This window comes from Nansenia antarctica (assembly GCF_963989245.1).
Source record: "Nansenia antarctica genome assembly, chromosome: 2".
NCBI classification, from domain to species: domain Eukaryota; kingdom Metazoa; phylum Chordata; class Actinopteri; order Argentiniformes; family Microstomatidae; genus Nansenia; species Nansenia antarctica.
In genome coordinates this window covers 57159988-57185899 of record NC_137675.1, presented here as the reverse complement: position 1 = coordinate 57185899, position 25912 = coordinate 57159988, and the positions used below count along the sequence as shown (strand labels likewise).

The following is a 25912-nucleotide window of genomic DNA, read 5'->3' as shown; positions in this document are numbered from 1 at the left end:
CACACAATGAAAGTATGATGCCTTATCAAATACATGTAGCAGAAGTTCTCTACTGTATGAAATGGAACATAGACTAAACAAACAGTAAAACTCATCTTGTGCTCAGAATAGATTTAAATAGATATTTGAATAGATAACTTAATCTGAACATTTAATTTGAGTATAATCTCATAATATAGATACTTGAGCTTTAAGAAAGGCAGCAACTCCAGCTATAGTTAAATTAGTTTGGTTTAAGATCTATATACATACTAACAGTATGAGTTTTTATTTTATTATTAACATTTTGTAATGTTTAAGATTTGTGAAGATTCATTCACTGCACACAGATATTAATAGTTGTTGTTAAAGTTTCAATATGGAATATGCAAGTATCTAAATGATGCATGTAAAAATCTAGTGTTTTTTTCCTTCAAAATCTGTACTAGTAAATGAGGATAGGGTTACAGTAAAAATGCACCCTAAAGCTGTACATACTGGAGAAATGACATTTGTCATCACTGAAGTGCTAAGACCACACATGAGGAAGGAGGAAAGGGGAGGTAATACCAAAGCACCACCCTCCGAACGCCTCAGAATTCATGTCTATGATACATATCTGGATCATAGTATTTGGTGACAACCACTCTGTTGGCGAACTTGCGGCCAGTAAGTGCCTGCATGGCTTTCTGACAGTCTGCAGCAGAAACGTACTCCACAAAAATCTGAAAAAAAAAGAAAAGAATCACCATAGTCTTAGCAGGGTCCAATGGCTATGCATTGAATGAATGAATGAATGGTCTTTATTGTCATTGATATAGTACAGGTACCAAACAACAACATTTGGGAGGGGGGGCTCCCCTGGTGCTAGGAAAAAAACTAAAAACAAGGGAAAAGAGCTGGTTTACATAAATAAAGGCTATGTACACTATCCACTATACTATACTATACAAATAAAACACTGTGCTGTACTCTATGCTATGCTATACCTATTCTAACATTTCCTATCTCTGAACCTTATGTACCCGAGGGTTGTCATATTGCACATAGTGTTATTGCACATTCATTTAAAGTGTCGCAGTTTGCAGGTTTGAAATGTTCACAGTTGTGTTTCAGTATTGCACTTGATTTCAATCTAGTAGCTGCCATCAAATGTTCTAGATTGTCCAGGGCCTAGAACCTAGGTCTTTGCTGTGTTCAGGGCCTGAATGGCCCTGGGGTAGAAGCTGAGCTTCAGTCTGTTTGTCCTTGCGAACATGGTCCTGAACCGCCTGTCCGAGGGCAGCCGAGCAAAGTGTTTGTTCTCTGGAGATCTTGGAGGCCTTCCTGAGGCAGCGTGTGTTGTACAGCTCTTCCAGAGAGGGGAGGGGGGCGCCGGTGATCTTCTGGGCCGATCTCACGACTCTCTGTAGCGCATTCCTCTCTGCGGCTGTGCAGCTGGAGAACCACACGCAGATGCAGTAGGTGAGGATGCTCTCCACTGCGCAGCGGTAGAAGGTCACAAGCATCTCCTGTCCGATGTGGTTTTTCCTGAGGACTCTCAGGAAGTAGAGCCGCTGTTGTGCCTTCTTGATGATGGCTGCTGTGTTGATCTTCCAGGACAGGTCATCCTGTATGTGCACCCCCAGGAATCGGAGGGTTGAGACTCTCTCCACGCTCCCTCCATCGACGAGCAGGGGCTGGACCTCAGATTTTTTCCTCCTGAAGTCCACGATGATTTCCTGGGTCTTTGACTGGTTCAGCAGCAGGTTGTTAACCTTGCACAGCTTGCCCAGCTGCTCCACCTCATCCCTGTACGCCGCCTCGTCCCCCCCCGAGATGCAGCCCACCACGGTGGTGTCGTCTGCAAACTTTACGATGGAGTTGCTGGGGTGGACGGGGGTGAAGTCGTAGGTGTAGAGGTTGTAGAGGATGGGGCTTAGCACGCAGCCCTGGGGGGACCCAGTGCTGAGTCTGAGGGCTGTGGAGGTGTGGGAGCCCACCCACTCTGGGGGCGGTCAGACAGGAAGTCCTTGATCCATGCACATATAGAGTGTGATAGTCCCAGGTCTAGTAGTTTGGTCACTAGCCTGTCTGGAAGGATGGTGTTGAAGGCAGAGCTGAAGTCCACAAAGAGCAGTCTCGCGTAGCTGTTTACCCTCTCCAGGTGGGATAGAGTGGAGTGGAGAGTCGTCGCGATGGCGTCCTCTGTGGACCTGTGGGCTCTGTAGGCGAACTGGTATGGATCCAGGTTGGGCGGGAGGCGTGTGACTATGTGGGCCCGGACTAGTTTCTCGAAGCACTTCATGATGATTGGTGTGAGTGCCACCGGGCGGTAGTCGTTTAGGCAGCTCACCGTGCTTTTCTTCGGGACTGGGATGATAGTTGAGGTTTTCAGGCAGGGTGGGATGGTGGCCTGGGACAGGGACTGGTTGAAGATGTTGGTGAAAACCCCGGCCAGCTGGTCGGCGCAGTCCCTCAGCACCCGTCCCAGGACGCCATCCGGCCCTGAGGCTTTCCTGGGGTCCACCGCCTTCAGCACGCGTCTCACTTCATGCTCTGTGAGGGTGAGGCTGCTGAGAGCTGGAGAGAGTGGTGTTTGTGTTGTGGTTACCTCCGTTCGCCCCTCGTCGAACCGGGCGTAGAAGGAGTTCAGCTTTTCCGCCAGCAGGGGGTCGTCCTCCGCGGCTGTGAGCCTGTTGGCTCTGAAGTTTGTCATGTGCTGAACCCCCTGCCACACCCGCCTGGAGTCGTTGCTCAGGAAGCATTCCTCAATCTTCTCTCTGTGGTCTGCCTTGGCCTCCCGGATGCCACGCTTTAGGTTAGCCCTGGTGGTGCTGTACAGCAGTGTGTCCTTCGCTGAGAAGGCGTTGTACTGTGCTTCATCAACAACACCAACAACAACAACAACAACAACTCATGCTGCAAATGTATTTTCTCAGTCCAATAACTCTGATAGGGTACATAGTATTCCAGGGCTTTCAACTGAGAGTAGAGCTATTCACATGAACACCAACAACAAAGTGCATTCCAGATGGCCTCATGTTTAGAGGTAGCTAGCTAACATTACATTGATCATACTCGTAAGACGTTTCACGTTTCAAAAAATGCCGGTCGAGAGAGGACGCTGGCGTTGCTTGTTCGCCGCTTCTCCGCTCGAAATCTAGATATACGTACTTGCAGTATACAGAGTAGATTGTCCTACAAAGACACTTAGATTTAGATTTAGTCATCAAAAAAATTAATTAGACCCCTATACTTTCTTTTTTTTGGGTTTCTTTTTATTTTACTACTCAATTTTTTTCAGTTTGTAAAGCGTCTTTGAGTGTCTAGAAAAGCACTATATAAGTCTAATGTATTATTATTATTATTATTATTAATAATAATATTATTATGTCTTTAACAGACTGTAGAATCTGAGAGAAGGGGAGCCTCTGACCTTGCCGCAGCCAGGCACATCCACGCCATCGACGGGCCGGGGGATCTCGATGGAACTCACACTACCGTACTTGCAACACTCTTCTCTGATATCCACCAGGATCTCCTCATAGTCCTCATCGTCCACCAGCTCCTCAGGCATCACCATGTTGAGCAGGCACAGCACCTCTGTGGCCATGCCCGAGTTCTGCAGTCTCTGTAAGCCAGGCACCTGCAGGGTCACTGGTGTCTCTATGACGACAGTCTGGTAGAATAAGGAAGGGGGGGACACGGGGCAGACAATGGTACCACAGCTTATTCACAAATTCATGTGATTTGGGTATTTTTCCATACAAGGTAAGCCTGCAAACGAACTGCACGGTTACAATTTACTTTGCAGTATGTTTACCAATACCTATGTGTAGTAACAGTGTAATTACCCTTGTAACACTATTACAATGAATATATTGTTGCATAGTATTTTAGCAATAGTTAGATTATTGTTGTTGTAGATAGTTAGTAATTGTTATCAACTGCACTCACTGGATTGGTGTTTTTGGCTCCCACACTTGCCCTTTGGACGATGAGCTTTTTATCACCCAGTTGCATTCCGTTGAGCCCAGCCACCGCCTGGCAATATATTCACAGCTCTCTCAAGTATGGCCAAGACTCTTTACTAGCAAGCACTGACATACACATTTCATATAAAATGCATTATCCTCATCAATACCTGATCAGTCGCACTGATATCAACATATTCGCAAAAGGCATAACCTTTGGACAGTGACGTGGCACTGTCCTTGACAAGGTTGAAAGCTTTGAGTGGTCCGAATGAAGTCAAGAGCTCCTTCACCTGCATAAGATATAAAGACAAGCAGAGGCATAAGAATGACCGTATACATCTTCCACATACTCACATGAATTCATTCAAATCCTTCATCCAATACTAATGGGGAGAGAAATCCTATAAAGGTCAATGGCCCATAGAAGTGCAATAAATGACATGGTCAAAGAAAACAAAATATTGTATAATTCTATATAGTAGTCAGTGTGAATGATGAGATTAAGTTCCTCTAATTGTGATGCAAATAAGTATTTTGTTAATAATTTGTGTGTGCGTATAATTTACATAGGAGGTCTTAAGAAGGAGAAATCTGATTGATTATGCTCGTAGTTTCGCTCAAAGTTCCCCTTTGTTATTCACTAATAGTGAATAACTAGCTCTCCGAGAGCCCTCAAGTATAACTGATTTGCTGCATGACAAAAACATTAACAGGCAGATAAAGACAGTACTTAATTACCAAATACTGTATTTCTTCAACTTCTTCAAGTCAAAGGAATGAACGATAATATATTATGAAACAATCACAACTGGATTGACTTATCTTCCTTTCTTTAACTCACTTAGATCCACCAAAAGATGGCCCCTTTTTAAAGTAATCTGATTGACTTCGACTTCATTTCACCCACTACAGCTAAAGATGCACCTATCGGTTCAGTACACTGTTAATACAGTCTTACTTTTATGTCTAAAGGTGAATAAAATCCCCCAAAACACTATCAGATAATATTTTAAATTGACCCCCCCCCCCATTAACCAAATCCAGCCCTGGGTCCTTAACGTGCTCCAAAAGAGTGATGGGAGAAAGAAAGCAGCCAGGAAGGTAGCCTGGAATGTCTTACTTGCCTGTGTTACATGTTGGCATGGCAGCAGTAGATCAGTACTACTGAACAAATTATGAGCGCAGACTTAACGATCTTACAGGGCCCTAGCTGGGGACAAAGTGGGGGAACAAAAATGAAAGAGGTGTGAGTATCAGAGCAGTAGCAGCGACCGCAAGAATAAAAACTAATAAGGAAAGGAGAAAACACCAGGGTATTGTACATTCACGCTGTTTACTGATTTAAATTAGTAATGGAGTGTTGAAATCCAATTTATTCACGGCACAGCAACATTGCAGACCTTGGCCATTTCCCCATCTCACCCTGGAACGTTGAGCCAAGATGGAGCAATCAGCAGGTATTTACAATTGTTTGGCCTGAGGAGTTATTTTAAATAGGAAACTTGCTTAGTCCAGCAGAGCATGTGACACTGGTATGTTAATAATATATTTATGAACTGGATTTTGCTTACCTTTTTCATATCAGCTTGGTTAACATGTGAGATTAGCATATAACTGTGCACTTTTAACCCCCAACCTTTGACCAACTGATCAAGCAACTGTCCCATTTAAAAGCAGTGACTACATTGCAATATTTTAAATTAAGAATGAGTTTGAAATTGGGTAGATGAGGATGTATAAATAATATGTGAGAATATTCATTTAGAATAATCAATCAACTACATTTGTATAACTTTGTTCAGTAGGAACGTTTGTTCAGTCAAGAATGACCATTCATAATGTGAGATGCAGTATAATGTGTGTTCATACTAGGCTCATGAAATGGCATTAAATGATTCATAACAGAAGAGAAACAGCAAACGGCCCTAAAGGAGGAGTCACTGCTAGCATCACACTCTTAAACTAGGGTTGGGCGATTGTCTACATCAGGGGTTCCCAAAAATGTTCACTGTGGAACCCACCAGCTACGGTGTATTTTCACTCAGGATCCACCATGCATCTTTGTAACCAAAGTCAGAAATGGGCAAGGTTATACATTGGTAAATAATAAACTTCTCCTTTAAATTGAGCTAAACAAACAAGTGAGTATTACTGTAGTTAATTTGGCCAAATTCAAGGAATTACTTTTGATGATGGTACAAAGGTAAACAGAATTTAGTCGACACAAGGTATACTGTTTTTTTCTTGTCAGACCCAGGTTTTCACATTAGTGAAACCATCTACACAGGATTTTCCAAATTCCTCCATAAGTACTCGAAAACACATTGTTAGCGTTCTAAGGCTACTGCGGTTCTCATGTTGAACAAGAAAAACAACAATAGAGTATTTTTGTGATGACAGCCATGACTGAAAAGGGAGGGCGGCACCTTTGACAACAGAAAAAGTAAAGTGGCCCCTTTAATGCATCACCTTTTGAGGAGACCTTTCAGTTTGAGGTGATGAGTTTACTCCGTAAGCAGGCCTAATCACCAATACATAAGTAAAGCGATTTCACCAATTGCCTATTGTTTTGGAATGCAGAAAAGTAGAAGATATTTCTTATTCCACCTTACCAAAGTGATTTGCTATGTTCGGGGCAAGTGCAGCATCAAGAGCAACTAGAGGAGTCAAGTTTTTCTTTTAAGGTGGAGCTATTTTCATTGAGTGATTATGGGTTGCGACCCAGTTTGGGAACCACTGTTACCTGATCCTATCGTCCTATCATCACCCTTTGAAGTCGCCGATCTGAAGTCACCAATCCCCATAGTAACAGTCCTTTTATCCCTCCCCCAAAGGAACCTCTGTTGGCGATGATTCGGACCATCTCTGATCCCTGATCTAATCTTCCAATCGCCCAACCTTATCTCAGACACTACAAATATATGTCACAGTTTAGAGTGAACACCCCTAAACCTTCCCGGCACAGAATATGTAATTCTCCAACACACACCCTCACACAGAAGACCAAGACGAGCGTATGAAAACAATCATCTTTATTACAAATTTCCTATTACACATTGCTAAAATCTATATAAATTAACTACTTTAAAATGAGGGTTTGGGGGAAGGCGCACATGACCGACAACAGAGTTCAGGTGCGTGGGGTAGGCTCTCCTCCTCAACGCTACCCCACAAAAATCAAACCAAAGAAATAAACAAAGAGTCTCTATTTGCCTGAGGTTGAAACGAGGCCTGTCGTCGTGACGTCGGCGGGGCTCCGCCTCCGAGAATCCCCAAGCTCACTGGTATCCAGAGCGACTCGGCAGTAGAGTGATTTTCCCCAGCGATTTCCCAGTAGAGTCCCCCCCCCCGCCAGCAACCACCGTCGGCTCGGCTAGTCCTGGTCCTCGGCTCGGCTAGTCCCCCGTCAGCAACCACCGTCGGCTCGGCTCCACCGAGTAGTCCGCCGTCGGCAGCCACCACTCGACCAGGCAGTCAATCCGCCACACAGGCACTCCACTAACTGCAATATCGGTTTGTCATATATGAAACAGTATGTGTCCACTCACGACAATACGACCCCCATGTCTCCCTTCCTTCTCTTCTAAAGTCCAGGGTTTTTAAAGGGCGCAGCAGCCAATCCGCTCGTTAGTGCGGTCAATCGCAAAACCCAGGGCAGCTGTGCCCATAAACATTTCCCGCGAACCTCCCCTGATTAGTCCCATTTTCATCTCGTGACACTCACCCCCCCGTTATCCATAGTCGTCCCGACTATTAGGAGCTAAGCGCCTCCCGATATCTAAGTGGAGGCTGTCGATTCAGCCTTCTGGGCCTACCCAGTCCTTCCCCCTCCCCGGCCAGAGGTGCAACCTCACGTCCACCCCCCTCCTCAGCTAGGGGTACAATCTCCTCACCTCTACCATCCTGACCTCCTATGGGAGCAGCAGGCAGGGCAGCTGAAAGAGCCATGGGAACACGGACAGGGTACCAGGTGTAGTTACGCCAGTCCGGTTTGGGGACCTGGTTGGGGAGCACACTGTCGGTTGGGTCTTGGCTGGGCAGCACGGCAGCCGGGGTCCGCTGGGCGGCTGGGTAGGGGCAGGGCCTCAGGTGGTTCCGGTGGATGGTCCGAACAGGTCCTCCTCCCTCTGGTCGGATACGGAGGACAGGCAGTCCAGACTGGAGTGGTCCTAAAACAACAAAAGGGTTGGGTTGCCATCGAGGGGCCAGCTTACCCTGATCACGCCGGCGAAAGTTCCTCAGGAGCACTCGCTCCCCAGCCACCAATGGAACGTCCTTGGCTCGTCTGTCATACCGTCGTTTGTCCCGCTCCTGTTGGTGCTGGGTCCTTGCCTCGACCTGGCTGTAGGCCCGGCGAAGTTGGTCATGGTGGTGCCGGACCCATCCATCCAGGTCCATCCGTGGCCTCGGGGCCTCTGCACCTACAATGACATCAACAGGGAGACGGGCATGCCTGCCACACATGACAAAGAACGGGGTGAGCCCAGTGCTACTGTGCTCTGTGTTATTATACGCTTGGAGCAACATGGGTAGGTGATCAGGCCATCGCCTTTGTTGGTCCTCCCCCAGGGACCCCAGGAGAGACAGTAATGTCTGGTTGAAACGTTCGCAGGCCCCATTGCCCTGGGGTCTGTAAGGGGTAGTGCGGATCTTCTTACACCCATATAACTCACAGAACTGGGCCACGATCGCCGACTCAAATGCAGCCCCCCGATCACTCAGAATTTTCTCGGGGCATCCCCAATGCTGCACCACCGCTGTCCAGAGGGCCTTCACTGTGGTCTCAGCTGTCTGATCTTTTGTCGGGACTGCCCACCCATATCTGGAAAAAAGATCAGTCATGACAAGCAAATACGGGTAGGTGTCACCGGGTCGACCCAAAGAGAGATAATCGATGGCCACGATTTCTAGGGGATAACTGGTGGTGATCGGCACCAAAGGTGCCCTTACCTCTGGCCCAGGTTTCCTCTGTACACACTGAGGACACTCCATAATCCAATGTCGCACATCCTCCCCCAATCGGGGCCAACAGAAACCCCGCCTTAGGGCTGCTTCAATCCGACCAGCACTCAAGTGACCTAAAGAGGTGTGGTACTTCTCCCATAGGTCGTGCGTCGCCGAGCTGGGCACCAGGATCTGCCACCTCCAGGTGTCCTCGACCGTGTCCCGCACCCTCCGGCCAATGACTCCATCCCGCAGGGCTAATCTGTCCCATTCCCTCCACCACCGCCTCTCCTGTTGGGGAACACCGTCCCGGGCCCTGCCGACAGGCAGCTTGCCCTGACTGAGCCTCTCGGACAAGACTTGGAGGTGTGGGTCCCCCTGTTGGATCTGTCTCCAGTCAGGCCCTCCCTCAACAACCCGTTCCGGCCGTGGTCCTATCTCACACCCAGCTTCCTGGCTCAGACACACCTGCCCCTCAGTCCTAGGGAGTCGGGAGAGAAGGTCAGCATTTTGATTAGAGCGGCCGGGGCGGTACTTTACTTCAAACTGGTAGCAGGCCAATTGGGCCACCCATCGCTGTTCGACTGCCCCTAGCCTTGCAGTGTCTAGGTGTACCAGTGGGTTATTATCTGTATAGACTGTAACATCAGCTCCCCATAGATAGTCCCGAAACTTGTCAGTCATTGCCCACTTCAGTGCTAATAGTTCTAGCTTGAAAGAGCTATAGTTCTGGTCATTTCTCTCTGGGGGAGACAAGCTGCGGCTAGCATAGGCGATGACCCTCTCTTGGCCACCCTGGACTTGGGATAGTACCGCCCCCAAGCCATCAAAGCTAGCGTCGGTATACAGGATGAATGGCTTGGTGAAGTCCGCATATGCTAGGATCGGGGCACTCAGGAGGGCGGCCTTCAGCTGCTCGAACGCTCTCTGGCACTCTGGTGTCCATACCACGGGACGCCCCTTCTTTCCCAGAGTCGCAGTGCCAGTCAGTAAGCCATGGAGTGGGCAGGCGATCTTAGAGAAGGAAGAGATAAAACGTCTGTAATAACCCGCAAAACCAAGGAAGGAGCGTACCTGGGTGGTTGTCTCTGGCCGAGGCCAGTCGCGAACGGCAGCTATCTTTTCAGGGTCAGTGGCAACTCCAGCTTCACTCACCACGTGTCCCAGGTAGGCCACCTCCTTCTGGAGGAATTTGCATTTCGAGGGCTGTAATTTTAATCCATACTTGGCGAGCCGCTGGAACACCTGCTCCAGATGCTGTAAGTGACAGTCAAAGTCAGGGGAATAGATAATAACATCATCTAGATAGATTAAGAGGAAGTCATGTACCTTGTCTCCTAGGCACTTCTGCATAAGTCTCTGAAAGGTGGCCGGGGCATTACAAAGCCCGAACGGCATTCGGGAGAACTCGAAGAGGCCAAGGGGTGTCGTGAACGCCGTCTTTTCCCTGTCCTGGGGGTCAACCTTCACTTGCCAATACCCGGAGGCGAGGTCGAGAGTAGAATACCATGCTGCCTGCTTTAGGCTCGTCAGGGACTCCTCGATACGGGGGAGCGGGAAGGCATCCTTGTGGGTAACTGTATTTAGCCGGCGGTAGTCGACACAGAACCTCCAGGTCCCATCCTTTTTCTTCACCAGGACAATAGGGGCAGCCCAGGGGCTCGAACTCTCTGAGACGACTCCTGAGCTCAACATCCCAGCCAGCAGTTGTCGGAGCTCCGGGTACAGGGTTGGAGGGACAGGCCGGTATCGTTCACGACTTGGTGGGGCAGTCCCGGTAGGGATATGGTGCAGGACAGCATCCGTGCTGCCGTAGTCCTCATCATTGGTTGCGAACACACTGGTCCACTGGGATAAAAGCCCCTCTAGTTTCTGTTGTTGTCCTGGAGTCAGGCCCTCTACGGACGGAAGTTTTACTGGGGGGTGCCCTCCTGGTTTCAGCTGGACAGTCTGGACATCGACCTCGACCTCCCCGGGCCTCTGTTTACGCAACACCAGGTCTCTCTCCCCACAGACCTGGGAGGGGTCGAGGGGGGTCACTGTGGCCAGTGGGCAGCGTCCAGGCAGTTCCAGGGCGTAGGGTTGCAGGTTCAACAGCCGCAATGGGAGCCGCCCTCCCTGTACTCTCACTACAGACCGAGCAATCTGCCACTCTGCCCCCTTGCCACAGTCCTCTACTAAGGCAAGATAATCTTTTGAAGGGCAGCACCCCACCACCCTGGCCCATAAGAGCTTCTCACAGCTGGCGGGAACCCGGTTCTCGTCCCTCTTCATCAGGCGGGCGGTGCCGGTCGTCACTTCGGGCTCGTGGGTCTGGACGACCCGCCTGCAGACCGCAAAGGCCTTCTGCCACTCCCTCCTAGCCTCTCCACTTAAGGTGGAGTTGAACCCTGTGACCCCTTGAGACGCCCCCTGAAACAACTCCTTCCAACAGTGGGCTATCACATTCATACCCAGGATACCTTGGTCTGCACCCAGACATTCGTCTTTAACAATGACTATACCCTTCTCCGGAACCCGTAACCCTCCCACGGTGAAATCTACTACGGCATAGCCTATGTAGGGGATGTTCAAACCATTCGCCGCCTTCAGGGTGAGCCAGTTTAGGTTGGAGGACTCCTGCATTGGTACAGGGCCAAGCCATTTCTGAAAAAAACTGTGACTAAACATGGTTACTTGTGATCCAGTGTCCAACATGCATGGTATTTTTACTCCGCTCACCTCCACTTCCACCCGGGGACATGTCCCCACCACTGCAGACTTCTTAGGGCTCTCTCCTTGGCTGCCCGCATCCCCGACTGCTCGCCCTACAGTAGCCGGGGTTCCTGGTTTAAAGGTACATCTCTCTGGGTGGAACAATAACGTTGGATGTGGCCTGGCTGTCCACACTGTAGGCAGATTGGCCTGCCCTGTCGGTCCCATTGGAACGGCCTCCTATTATTGGGAGCAGGGTGATACTGTCCTCTAATTACCTCTCCTCTTGGCCCAGGTCTCGGTGGGGGAAGGGCCTCGGAGCTGATGGTGGTTTGTCTGACTTCTCTCACTAAGGTCTCCGTCAGTGCGGTCAACTGTTCCTTCATCTCTTGCCTTAGCTCAGCCCGCATGGTCTCCTTCCATCTCTCCAAATCGACAACCGTTGGAGCAGCAGCTGTAGGGGGAACAACAACACGACAGGTCTGACAGTCCCGGGACCTCCCCCCTTTGTCCAATGCCTCAGCCTCCGCACTCACTTCCCGAAAAGTTGCCCCCGGCTGACGCCGTACCAACGTCATGAGCTCTCTCTTTACCTCACCCTCTTTTAGGTTCCTAATGAACTGGTCCTGTAGGGTGGATTCATTCTTAGCCGATCCATCTGGCTCTGCCCTTCGCCACCGGGAGAACAGCTCCCGAGATCGGAGGAGGTACTCCGGCACGGACTCGTCTCCCCTCTGGACACAGTTGAAAAAGCGGGACCGGGCCTCAGCTGCCGGGGTAAGGGCCCCAAACCGTTCCTGTAATACCGTCCACAAAGCAGCAGGGGACGCCCTCTGGCCATCACTACCCAACAGGGCTTCCCTCTTAGCGCGGCCATCCAGTGCACTCATGATAAAGTCCACCTGCTGTCTTTCTGTTAATCCTTGGGCCCTCAGTATTGCCTCCATCTGTGCCTGCCATTCCCCAAACCTAACTTCTCCCTCACCAGTAAACTTGGGGACCCAGGGTGAACACATAAACCATGGCATAGTTACTGGGGTGGACTGGGGTAAGCTCATCCCTACTGAACTAGAGCTCCCTGCTGGCTGTTCTGTTCTATTCTCTTCATCCATGATCACTTGTGTAGGAATGTGTGTTAGGAGAATCCTGCCGACAAACGCCAAAAGAGATGTCACAGTTTAGAGTGAACACCCCTAAACCTTCCCGGCACAGAATATGTAATTCTCCAACACACACCCTCACACAGAAGACCAAGACGAGCGTATGAAAACAATCATCTTTATTACAAATTTCCTATTACACATTGCTAAAATCTATATAAATTAACTACTTTAAAATGAGGGTTTGGGGGAAGGCGCACATGACCGACAACAGAGTTCAGGTGCGTGGGGTAGGCTCTCCTCCTCAACGCTACCCCACAAAAATCAAACCAAAGAAATAAACAAAGAGTCTCTATTTGCCTGAGGTTGAAACGAGGCCTGTCGTCGTGACGTCGGCGGGGCTCCGCCTCCGAGAATCCCCAAGCTCACTGGTATCCAGAGCGACTCGGCAGTAGAGTGATTTTCCCCAGCGATTTCCCAGTAGAGTCCCCCCCCCCGCCAGCAACCACCGTCGGCTCGGCTAGTCCTGGTCCTCGGCTCGGCTAGTCCCCCGTCAGCAACCACCGTCGGCTCGGCTCCACCGAGTAGTCCGCCGTCGGCAGCCACCACTCGACCAGGCAGTCAATCCGCCACACAGGCACTTCACTAACTGCAATATCGGTTTGTCATATATGAAACAGTATGTGTCCACTCACGACAATACGACCCCCATGTCTCCCTTCCTTCTCTTCTAAAGTCCAGGGTTTTTAAAGGGCGCAGCAGCCAATCCGCTCGTTAGTGCGGTCAATCGCAAAACCCAGGGCAGCTGTGCCCATAAACATTTCCCGCGAACCTCCCCTGATTAGTCCCATTTTCATCTCGTGACATATACATTGCATAAGTATTTCAGTAATATAAATAATTGTTTGATTAAAATGAAATACGTTGAACACAGTAGCTTCTCCTTTGAGTAGTGTATACAACATGCTTTGCAGAAAAGTACTCACACCTGCAGGGTGCGGCTAAAATAAATTGTGCTGGTGGTGAATGCGCTACACTGTAGCTTTTATTATAAACAAATGAATTTCTAAAAGCCTGCCATCGCCTGAGGGCCAGGGGGGATGTGTCAGCTATAATATGTAATAATCTGATTTTACCCTGATCTTATAACAGTTAATCAAAAACGCTTCTTTGATTGGAATTAAACCGTCTATGTCTACTGGACAGATACTTCCGTATCTTCCCCTACACAAATACTGTGTATCTTGTAAGCCTGCAAATGGGATGACAACTTTAAGAAAGTAAGAAACGTGAAGAAAAGGTTAGTCGGTTTGAATTAATGTTTGAGTTAGGTACCTGATCATCATTGAGATAGTTGGGTAGACCGCCAATAAACAGTTTATGTGGGGAGTCTGGAACCACGGTGGAGACCACACCTTCACAGACATAAACAAAAACTAATGAGTAAATCATAACTGTCTAATAGTGCCTTGTGTGGTTGCTAGGTACTGGTGCTGCGCCTGTGAGTTTGACGCAACACACCTGGGACATGAAAAGCAGGTTGCTCTGAAATGCCAGGCAGAGGCCGGTAGTCATGTGGTCGTCTGATCTTCAACGACTGACCTTGGAAAATAATTCCATCGAAAGCCATGGCCTGTGTTGTCTCATCAACAGAGCGAAACTTGAGAGCGGATTACAAATTAGAAACAGATTAAAATATATATATACAGATAAATATATAAAAAATTTACAGTATGTCCACTTTTACAGGTAGCTAAATCATCACAAATGTATAGCCTAGAGGGGAGAGAACATACAACGACTTACCTCTAGGAAGGCGAAGTTCTTATCCTGATTTATTTGCACAGCGAGCACAGGGTTGCTAGGAGCTTGCGACAGGCCTGCAAGCCTCATCTGGGCATTGAAGAAATCTGCCATGGACTCCTAAGAGCACATAAAAGTAGGGTTGGCATGTTGGAAAAAACATGAATAACTGCAGCAACACTTCATAAATACGTCAAGCATACAGTGTTGTAAGCACAAACAAAGGCAAGAAAAGTAATTTAGGACGTTTACCTCAGTCACACCAAAAGGAATATTGCCAACATAGAGGCGTCGAGCCTGCTGTGTCATCTGACTGCCAACTATGGGCACTTGAGTCGGTGTCACTGCCACCCCGCTGGTGGTGGATGTTGCCAGCAGAGCTATCGTGGGTATCTGCCCAGCCGCTAATGGGAAACAAAGCAGAGAGTGAATGAGAAACCTCACATGACTTCCAGGACACAAATCTTGAGACCAGCAACTAACACTGTTATTAACTTGACAGCATAAAAGGGAAAAAAATACACCTTCTTTGTATATGTTGTTTACAGATTCAGACTCATTTAAATGTGATTTGGACGGTGAGTTTATGTAAATATCAATGATGTGTTGCTTTAATTATTCATCAAAGCTTTGGGGAAAAAAGTAAACAATTTCTTGGATGGAATTCACAGCTCAACAGCTGCTGGAAACAGGGAGCAGCACAGTTAGTCTACTTTAAATTCCGGCCACAGGCCTTGGCACACTCCATCTTACCCACTGGAGCAATACCAAACAAGCAGAGGGAACCTGGCGGATACCTTGCATAGCTTTGTATTGCATTGGTGTGATGTGTTCAAAGCCAGGGGGTGGCACATCCCAGTACTTGCAGGTCCTTTTCTTCCTGGTTCTTCTTGGAGAATAGCTGAATTAACAGAATACATATTGAATCACTGTTTGGAGCTACGGTAAAGTCAATACAGGAGAGAATGCTTTACATGACACACAATGTGACTCTGAGGAGGGGCCTTTGGGACCTCAGGCTGAGTACTCACCTGTGCTTTTTGTGCTCCCGTGAGGTGCTCCTCCGGTCCCGGCTCTTTCTGTCTCGACTGCGGCTGCCCTTTTCTCGGCTGCGGCTACCCCTGTCTTTGCTCCAACTGCGATGCTTCTCACTGCGACAAGGAGACCCGCTGCGGCTTCTCTTCTTGTGTCTCTCCCTCTCCCTCTCTGTGTAGATAGGGAGAGAGAATGAGGTGGAGTGTTATGTGCAGCATATAGTCAATGTTATTCACATCTGAGGGGCATAGGAGGCAGAAAAGTAGGAGACTGATTTGATAGTGGAGTGGCATTGCCATAGAACGAATCGAGCTTGACCCTTAATGACATATTTGTCACATGCACAGCCCCCAAACTAGTCGTCTTGTGGTCTACTGGATAGTCATGCATCAGTGTGGCACTGGCAAAAAATGTATCTGTGCTATGGCAGAAGCTAGTTATGGTGCTATGGTTGCTTATGCTTATGCTCACACCCATGCAACCCATATAACCTGTACACTAGCATGCACCCATGCAGGACTATCCAATTACTTCGACAGTTATCTAAATATCTATATCCTACTGTAGCTAACTGGCTAATGTAATAGAACCATAAATGGACTGCACTTATATAGCGCCTTTATACAAAGCGCTTTACAACGGCCTCTCATTCAGCCATTCACACACCAATGGCGGCAAGCTACCATGCAAGGCGCCGGCCCGCTCGCTGGGAGCAATTTGGGGTTCAGTGTCTTGCCCAAGGACACTTCGACATGTGGCCAGCCGGGGCTCGAACCGCCGATCTGCCAACCTTGCGATCATTAGACGGCGGCTCTACCTCCTGCGCCACAGCCGCCCCATAAGCATAACCCTCAGTGGTAGAGTCGTGCAGAAATAAAAGGAACACCAACCTTGCCGATTCTCGCTTAACTGTTTTTCGAATTCCTCAAAATCCGACATATTAGCTAATGTCACGCTTCATGGATGTACGCTTCATGGATGTTTCGAGTATGCGCGCTGCCCTTTCCTCAGATTGATAGAACATGTGAAACAGCTAACTACCTGAACATCGCATCTAAATGAAGACGAATGTTATACAGATCCGGGAAACCAAATATCACGACATTATAGGCACCTTCCATGTAAAATCACACCATAAAGTTGCACAAAAATGCAAAATATTGTATAGTAAATTGAACAAACAATAATGAATATGAATTAATCAATAATTTTATATTCTATGTACAAGAAGCACAATATAATGCTTGTGGGAGTTGCATGTGTGTGTGTGTGTGTGTGTGTGTGTGTGTGTGTGTGTGTGTGTGTGTGTGTGTGTGTGTGGGATGAAGCGCGTTTGTGTGTGTGTGCATGTGCAATAGCAATCTCAACCCTTAGCTTATTGCAGTCACAGCATGGTCAGTTAATGGTAGGATTATGGTCAGAACAACTTACTTACTATCCATGGACAGAGCACGGTGGTAAGGGTTCATGGTAGGGTTATGGTCGGATAGCCCAGACAGCTCAGTCAGTAGAGACTTTTAATCTGGAGGTTCAGTGTTTATGTTCAGGCGTTCATTTGGCGTTCGTTTTGGGGTCTAGTGGATAGTGAGTTGGACTGGTGATCAGAAGGTCATGAGTTCAAATCCCACTTGGGAACACCACCACTAGTGTGCCCTTGAGTAAGGCACTTAGGCACTCCAGAGAGACGGCCCCTGTAATCTCATGGCATCTGCTTAAAAGAAAGCGTCTGCTAAATGGTTAAAAATGTAAATATACATACCTGACCACCAGGAGGTAGCCTGACCACCAGTTGGACAGCACAGCCATGGTGATGATCATCAGCCATCCAGTGGTAGTGCAGGTTATCAGCAGCAGCCAGGACCTTAACATCTGTCCTCTTCCTGTCAATGTAGAAAACATACACACACATACGCACACCTGCAGGTCCACCCGCACGCATACACACACATGCACGCACACAAAGCACACACTTGCTATAGAGTTATCCTTGAGTAGATATTGACTAGTAAGCAAGATATTCTTTTTTTCTGTTGTGTCTGTCTGACTTTCTGTCTGTAAATTCTATAAAGCATCCTTGGGCGTCCTAATTTTGTTTATTTTAAGTAGTATTTCCCCCATTTTATTGCTTTTTTTTCTAGTTTTTGAGAGCTGACTTTTTGCAGTATACAGCTAAGATTGTCGTGCAAGGCCATTCACTAATGAGGTATCTTGAAATTTGTAACTTTGAGATATGTTGTAGTTTGCCAATGTGAAATTGCCGGGGTCCTCATTTATCATTGCTGCATATGCACAATCTCCAATATCTCAATTGAAAGTATGGCTTAGTCCAAGACTTGACTTAAAAGGGGTATAACGTCAAGGAACAGTATCATGTTTCGGATTATGGTCACCCTAGGCAATTTAGGAATGCAACACATATACTCCTTAAAGAGTCATGTGGGGACCATAATACAGAAGTGTCTCTCGGATGTTGTCCAGGGAGCCAGTGGAATCCTCTCACCGCCCAGTCGTCAGTGAGGCCAGACACCTCTTGATCATGGTAAAGGGCACAGGAGAGCCCGTGGGGAGTCTGGGTGGGGGCATGAATGTACAACCACTCACTGTGTAAAGCAGACCTGGGCATTGTACGGCCCCCGGGCCACATGCCGCAAGAATAAAAGTCAGGAAAAAAAAGTTTCTGAATAAAAGTCTGAAAAAAAACGTTTCTGAATAAAAGCTGGATTAAAAAAAGTTTCAGAATAAAAGTCTGAAAAAAAAGTTTCAGAATAAAAGTCAGAAAAAAAAAGTTTCAGAATAAAAGTCTGGATTTAAAAAAGTTTCTGAATAAAAGTCAGGAAAAAAGAGTTTCAGAATAAAAGTCCCCCCAAAAAAGTTTCAGAATAAAAGTCTGGATAAAAAAAGTTTCAGAATAAAAGTCCGAAAAACTTGCACTTGTTCAAGCCCAAGGCAGACTGGACTTTTCTCACTGAAAACTAAAAATAACTATCAAATAATAAATAAATATCAAAAGCACTTGTTGCTTTTTCTACTCAGATGCTTTGCTCTGTGTGTTGTAACTTTATAGTTAGTTAGACAGTTAAAATAGATTGATTAATATGTTACATGATTGATTCACAGTTAAAATAGATTGATTAATGTGTCACATGATTGATTCACAGTTAAAATAGATTGATTAATATGTTACATGATTGATTTATAGTTAAAATAGATTGATTAATATGTTACATGATTGATTCACAATTAAAAGAGGTTGATTAATATGTTAAATGATTGATTCACAGTTAAGAGATTGATAAATATGTTACATGATTGATTGACAGAAGTACATTTCTGTTGTATTAGCTAAGAAGAAGAACTGCAGGTTCCAGAATGTCTTGTAGAAAGATGTCATATAAGTTGACAGTTTGTTGTTTTTGATAAATGTGAATTGTACATTGAATTGAAAGTGAATATCTAATAGCTCGTTTTATTGAAAAAGAAAGTGATCACAAGTGTATGTCAGCAGATTTGTATATAAAGAACCTTTCGCTTGATATCACCAGTCCTAGCCATCATTTCAGAAGGTTGAAATACTACACTGTGACTCGTAATGTTGTATGTATGTAATGTTAATAAATAATAGGCACAAACTGATGTTGCAAAAGGTCAAAACTATAGCTGCATTTACTTCCCTGTGTTTAAATGAGTCCTCTTGCTCTTCTATATTTGACCTACATTTCATAGCCTTATCGTAACATGTATTCAGTAGCAGCTAGTGAAAACTATATCATTTACTGCTTTTTATAAAGCGATAAAAGTAATATTGAGCAGAATTAAGTTTAGCCTGCTGGTCTGGCCCTCCACAATAGTCCCGGTTTCTCATGTGGCCCATTGTGAAAGTTAATTGCCCACCCCTGGTGTAAAGTATCCTAATTAATATGTGACAGCAGCTGGTGAAAGTGGGAACAAGTCGGCAACCAATCAAAATGTTCTGACTTTTATTCAGAAAATGTTAAATAAATGTCAACGTTGTTGAAAATCAATGACACACTTGCTGGTCAAGCCAAAAAGAAGTTGAAGCATTTATAATATAAAATAATGTAACTATTATTGAACTAATACACATGTATTTGTTAATTCTCTAAAGAACTGTTGAACAATTCAGCGCATCGTCAAATGTTTAAATCACTTTTTCCTACACTTTGCACATAACTATGTATCTATAGGGCTTCAGATGTCAGATTAACAAACATTCAGATATTGTTTCTAGCTGTTTCCATTTTTCTTTTCTGTAAAACTCTTTTTATGGTTTATGGATACCTAAGTACATCAAAGTTAGCATTTTGGTGGCAAAAAGATCAGAACTGTCCCATTTCAAAGCTTTGTAATACTGATATAAATAGCCTACAGTAAACAGATGCTTGGTAAAGAAGTCTATGTCAGCGCTGCTCCACAAGTGATGTGTTGTTTTGTCTCCATGATGTAGGCTGAGAGAGAGAGAGAGAGAGAGAGAGAGAGAGAGAGAGAGAGAGAGAGAGAGAGAGCGAGAGAGAGAGAGATCAAGTACAGTTTCTCTAGCTTTTCCTTGCTTCTGAATGGCTTTTTGTGGTACACTAAAACTGACCTAAATAAAGCATGGCTTTAGCAATGGGACACCACCTCCCCCACCCGCTCTGCCTCCTGTGCACTGGCTAGCTGTGCTAAACATAACATGCATACAACATGCATTGCAAATAACTGACTCAGCTGTGCGCTATTAAAAGCTCAAATCCCAAACTGTTGCTCGAGGGGACTGTTGGTCAGAGCTTCTCTGTGAATGGGCTGTGGCTTGGAACTATAGCCCTTCAAGAGAAGACATAACCTGGAATACTTTTCCACCAGAGGCCTAGCAAACAGAAACTGTAAGTGGTGATTGTGAATTATATCAGACTTAACTACTCTAGGTATGCAGTGGAGTCCCTCCATGGGGGGGACAATGACTGGTCTCATGGGTTTGTAAGTGTTGTGTTGAGGACTGGTCTCATGTTTTTGTAAGTGTTGTGTTGAGGTACTGTACTCTACAGTGTATCTGCAATTCGAAGTGGGCTGTGTTCCCCAGCTCATGTGGTGTAGGGATTACATGTCTCATGACAGTATTTGGTTGTTTTTACTATGCCTAGGCTATGCTCCATTGCAAAGCTCACTGAACTCACTTACTACACTGACTAGTCTTTTGTGAAAATAAAATTGGTACAGTATTTCTAGGTCAGGGTATATTTAGACTCTCCCCTTTGGACAGACACACTGTACTGTGCATGGTAAACTGTGGCTTAAGAGCTGTTAGACAACACCTAGTAGGACCAACACTGGACCAAACTAATACCACTTAAACAGTAATGCAACAAACTGGGATTGTCAAAAGAGGTGACAACAAGGAGATACTGTACTAAAGTCTCTGAGAGAAAGTTATCTTTTACTGTTCATACATAATGTATACATTATGAAATTAAATCTTGTTGTCTCTCTCTTCTGCCTTGAATCACCTATTGCACCAAAAACATGGCTAATACCCATTTCGTCTGTTTTAATTTCAGAATATTGAAATAGCTAGCGATCAAATGTTTGCAAGGATCTGTTGGATACCAACATCATGGACCTAGGGAATCTATTGGTATGAAATAAACATAACTCTTTCAGTGGTATTACTTTATATACAGTGTAACTCCCTCTCATTAAGATAAAACAACAACCGTGACATTGTGTTTCTCTATCAAGTACGTACGCACTGTGTATTTTGCATTTGAACATGCTTTCATGTTACATGAAATACATTGTGTGCATGCATGTGTGTACCTTTCAGGAAATGGAACTGATCACTATTCTCCTGGTGCCTTTGGTGGTGGTCATCACAGCAGGGGTATTTTACCTGTACAATGTAGTGCTCACTTTGATGTCCAAAACAACTGTGCGCAACAAAGTGGTTGTGATAACGGATGCCTTATCAGCAGTGGGCAAAGGTAAGGTTCTATTTTGTATAACATCTGACATGAATTGCACTTGGAGAATTGTTATTACATTGTTATAATAACATGACACTGTTTTCTGTCTGTTAATCATTCTATGATCTAGGTTTATATGTAGCGTTCTCAGATCTGTTGTTTTTTTTCATCTTTCTTGCTTTTTACAGAGTGTGCAAAGGCATTTCACCTGGGAGGAGCTCGACTGATCATTTGTGGGAAAAGTTGGGAAGAACTTGAAGCTTTTGCTGATGACCTGGCTAGTGATTCAGATCCCAGTTTGGTGAGTACGCTGACAACAATTGTGATCGTTGATATACTGAATAAAAACACAGTGCTGTTGTGTTGTTTTACACTTTGTTGTGATTAAGATTGATGACAATGAATTGCACATAACTAGTAAACACAGGTGACACTGCACCCTTCTGACGTCTTCTTCCCCTTTTCAGACCTTCCCCCCAAAGATGGTGCTGGTGGATTTCGGTGACATGGACAGCATGCCTGATGTGATCGCTGAGGTCCTGGAGTGCTATGGCTGCATGGATGTACTCATCCTCAACAGCAGCTTGAAGGTCAAGGCTCCTGTACAGAGCACGTCACTGGAGATGGACAAGCTTGTCATGGACAATAACTACTTTGGACCAATCACATTGGCAAAAGGTAATCTCTAGGCCGACAATAGAAACATCACTATTATACACACAGTAAGCTTGAGAGCTACAGTCCTGTATGATGTCTTGGTTGCTCTTGCAGGGTTGCTGCCCTCTATGATATCCAGGAGGACTGGTCATGTGCTTCTGGTGAACAGCATCCAGGGAAAGCTGGCCGTGCCTTTTCGCACCACCTGTGAGTTCACTTACAGATTAGAATGAATAGGAATTCATATGCACAAGTTACATACCCACCCAGTATGCAATCCATCCTTCAACAAAATAGCACTGTGTGAGAGATGAACGCATTAGTAGCAACTAGTACTCAGTTCATACATTGCAGCAACTCTGTCCAAAATACTAGGAGGTGAGGGCAGCAGAGAGTCAGGATGTGGTATGAAAACAGTGTTGTTAATGACGTGTGTTATCTGTGCCGGGTTTCAGATGCTGCCTCCAAGCACGCGGTCCAGGCCTTCATTGACTGTCTGAGGGCTGAGGTCCAGGAGTATGGCATCTCTGTCAGCACTATCAGCCACACGTTCATTAGCTCTCAACCCCAGGACCAAACTGCCTCCAAGTCTATCTGGAGATGTGAGTATAAGTACCATCAACTCCAAACAGCATCTTTAGGACCATGGACCTGGACCATGGATGTTGAATGAATGATGTCAAGTGTCAGAAACAAAACTATTAGAATCAATAGTGTCTTTGATCACAACACTTAATGCCAGCTTTAGAAGGAATACATTTTAATCAGATCATTTCCTTTAGACCAGCGGTTCCCAACCTTTTAGGACTCACGGGCGCTCAAAACAACGACGTGGCAATTTTAAAAAAAATAAATAGCGGTTAAACCATTAAAGCCGTGCGGTGATGTTTTATATAGCAGGTGATCAAATACCAAGATCGTAAATGTTGTATGTGTTCAATACGACCAAACATCCTTATGTGTGTGGGCAACTCCCGACTCCCGACTAGGGTTGCCAGATGGGCTCGGGTTTTTTGGTGGAATTAGCGGTTTTAGACTGTGGTTAGGGTGGAAAATGTCGATCCCATCTGGCAACCCTGTTCGCGAGTCCGGGATGGAATGTAGCCAATCAAGAAGCGAGCTGACTTCTTCTTTTCGGATGGAAATATCGGCGCACACCACACACAATACGATCAAGGCTGTTCAATACAAGATTTTTTATCTTTTTAAAATTAAAACGTTTTTGTAACAAAAAAACGTCAATAAAACAAAAAATGTTGCCCATGATTTGGTGGCCCACTTGCAGTACTCTCGCGGACCACCAGTGTAATAGGTTGGGAACCGCTGCTTTAGACGCTTGACAGTCTCCCGCCAATTTCTTTGTTAAACAGCTCAAGGTTCAAGATTCAAGTTCAAGGTTCCTTTATTGTCCCCCCAAATTCGTTTTGCAGCCATGTTCACACAGACAGAATACAAAAAGGACAACATCAACCAAAACACAATAATGAATACACAATAACACAATAACAAATACAAAACGCAGAGCTAAGTACAAAAAAAGTGCAAGTGTGCAGAAAGTGCAGGGGGAGTGCAAGAATGCAGCCAAAGTGCTATTTGGCATTTAGCATATTAATAGCTCTAGGGATGAAAGAAACATGACATATTTTAGTCCTCCTAGCAGGAGCCCTGAAAATACAGCCAGAGGCCAACAGCTCAAACTCCTTCTGGAGTGGATGGTCCTGGCAGATACAGCTTTAGCCCTCCTAAGGACCTGCCTGTTATAAATGTCCAGAAGCCTGGCCTGACTACCACCTGAGATTCTACTGGCCACTTTAACAAGACCTCCAAGTCTGTTGAGGGATGGGACATGAAAATTGTAACCACTCTCAAATTGATAGACAGAGCTATGAATACAAGGACTGATCATCCATGAGATAAAAATACTTTTTTATTTAACTATGTTTTGAAGCTATACAGTGTTTGTTTACAATTGTGTTGTTTACAAACAATGGAGTAACACATGTTGGGTTCTGATGGGGTAAGACAGTTTAACTAATCTCATGAGGTATTTATATAATTTAATTAATCATTCATTTTAAAGTCATTCATTTATAAGTCGATCATAGGAACTAAGAATATTCTCTCCTCTGTGTTTTCTTGGTGTGTCCACCTCATGTTATTCCTTCTCTGGGCTTCCCAGTCTTCTCCAGTCAGAAGACACTGGGTGTTCCACCACAGGAGGCAGCCATTGAGATAGTGAAGACCTTGAGCAGCAAGAAGAAAGAGGTGGTCATGGCTCGCTCTCTTCCCAAGATGGCCATCTATGCCAGATCCTTCTTCCCAAATGTCTTCTTTGCCGTGATGGCTGCAGGAGTGAGGAATGCTGCTGCTTTAGAAGAGATTGATCAGTAGAGTCGTCATAGCATCACACTGACTGGTTTGTTGCCATGCTAGATCAACATTGATCAGATATGGCGGAATATAATTGAGGGTGGGATCAAAATAGGAAGAGATATTGTCAAAAATAATTGCGCCCTATGTTTTTATTGAAATTGTTGACTGAAATAAGAAAGTTAATAATACAAAAATGTTGCCTTGCATAGTCTTTAGTTACACCATTAAATAACTGTTTATGTGTGGCAGTCTTGTCACCAGACAAAATAATAATACTGTACTGTTGAAAAATAAATAATGTTTGACTTTGATCATTGAAAGTAAAACATTTTTGTAATAAAAGATTACACATTTATCAAGTGTAGTTCTATCAACACCGCTGGACAGCCTCCTGAGACTCAGAAGAAAAAAGGTTTTGACATTTAGAAAGTCCAAAAGTATTGTGGTTGAAAGTAACATGTTACAGCAAAAAGCCTTTTTTCTGGTCTTTTTTGATCACAGAATGTTGGCTAATAATGTAATGTGATATTGCATTAATTTTCATGTGGATTTCTCCTAAAAAATATTGTAATTTTATGAACACTAAAAAAAGTTAGATGAAGTAAACACACTAACATTTGAAAATAATATCTCATAGTGGAGCTTTTTTTTGGTACAGGTGTGTTCCTCTTTGAAGAAAATTCCCTTTGATTCCCAGCTCCTTGTCAGTGAACGTATTCCGGCCTTGTATACTTCAAAATCCAGCACCAGACCATTGGGACAGGTAGCACAAATGCTTTCAGTCCTGTGGGATTTGGTTTCCTTGGCACAAACTGCCACACAGGACAACGACCTGAGAATGGAATCATCTGCTCATCTCCACAGCCAGGCCTTCCCTGGAGGCAGATTGAGGCTGCCTTGTTGCACTCTGTTTAAACGTTAGTTCAATATAGATGATCTGATGCCGTTTAATCAACAACAACACAAATCAAGGGGGCTACTTTATTTATTTCATATTTAGATCACCTCAGCCATTGGTTAATTTTACAGTGTCCTTGATTTACACAATATCAGTCTATAATCCAAAGAAATGTCAAATGATCACAGCTTTGAAGCGTGTTTCTGTAGATACAGAGGCATCTTATATTTGGTTTACATTTTGGGAGAGGTGGTAAAATGATGTAGCTCTCCTCACAGCCTGTTATGTTTCTGCATCTCTAGGTAGATGTGGATATTTTTCATTGGAATCATTTGCCATTAGAGCCACACAAACACACAAAATATAACCATTATTTATTCATCTAATAATTTCTATTGCCAATATGTATGAACCTTCATCCATGGATGTTGGTTGTCACCCAACCCTATGTAATGTAATTTATTATATTTATGATTTTGATCTCAATTAGAATAAGAGGTAGCATGCATAGAA

General features: G+C 45.2%; 2 protein-coding genes across 2 annotated transcripts; one reads left to right on the top strand and one right to left on the bottom strand.

Annotated features, from left to right (window-relative positions):
* Positions 1-572: 572 nt before the first annotated feature.
* On the bottom strand, positions 573-16453 carry LOC308149536 (splicing factor U2AF 65 kDa subunit-like; the record flags this gene model as incomplete). Its single annotated transcript, XM_080522393.1, is given in 15 exon segments — positions 573-704; positions 3398-3640; positions 3919-4005; positions 4106-4228; positions 5059-5066; positions 5069-5080; positions 5083-5124; positions 5127-5148; positions 14012-14091; positions 14198-14336; positions 14483-14599; positions 14732-14883; positions 15277-15380; positions 15511-15685; positions 16405-16453. Coding segments are annotated over 15 exon segments (1485 nt in total).
* Positions 16454-21335: 4882 nt separating this feature from the next.
* On the top strand, positions 21336-24519 carry LOC308150302 (dehydrogenase/reductase SDR family member 7C-B-like; the record flags this gene model as incomplete). Its single annotated transcript, XM_080523148.1, has 6 exons — positions 21336-21489; positions 21660-21772; positions 21939-22149; positions 22243-22335; positions 22584-22730; positions 24308-24519. The coding sequence occupies 6 exons, from the start codon at positions 21336-21338 to the stop codon at positions 24517-24519; spliced, it is 930 nt and encodes a 309-aa protein (XP_080379274.1).
* Positions 24520-25912: the final 1393 nt, after the last annotated feature.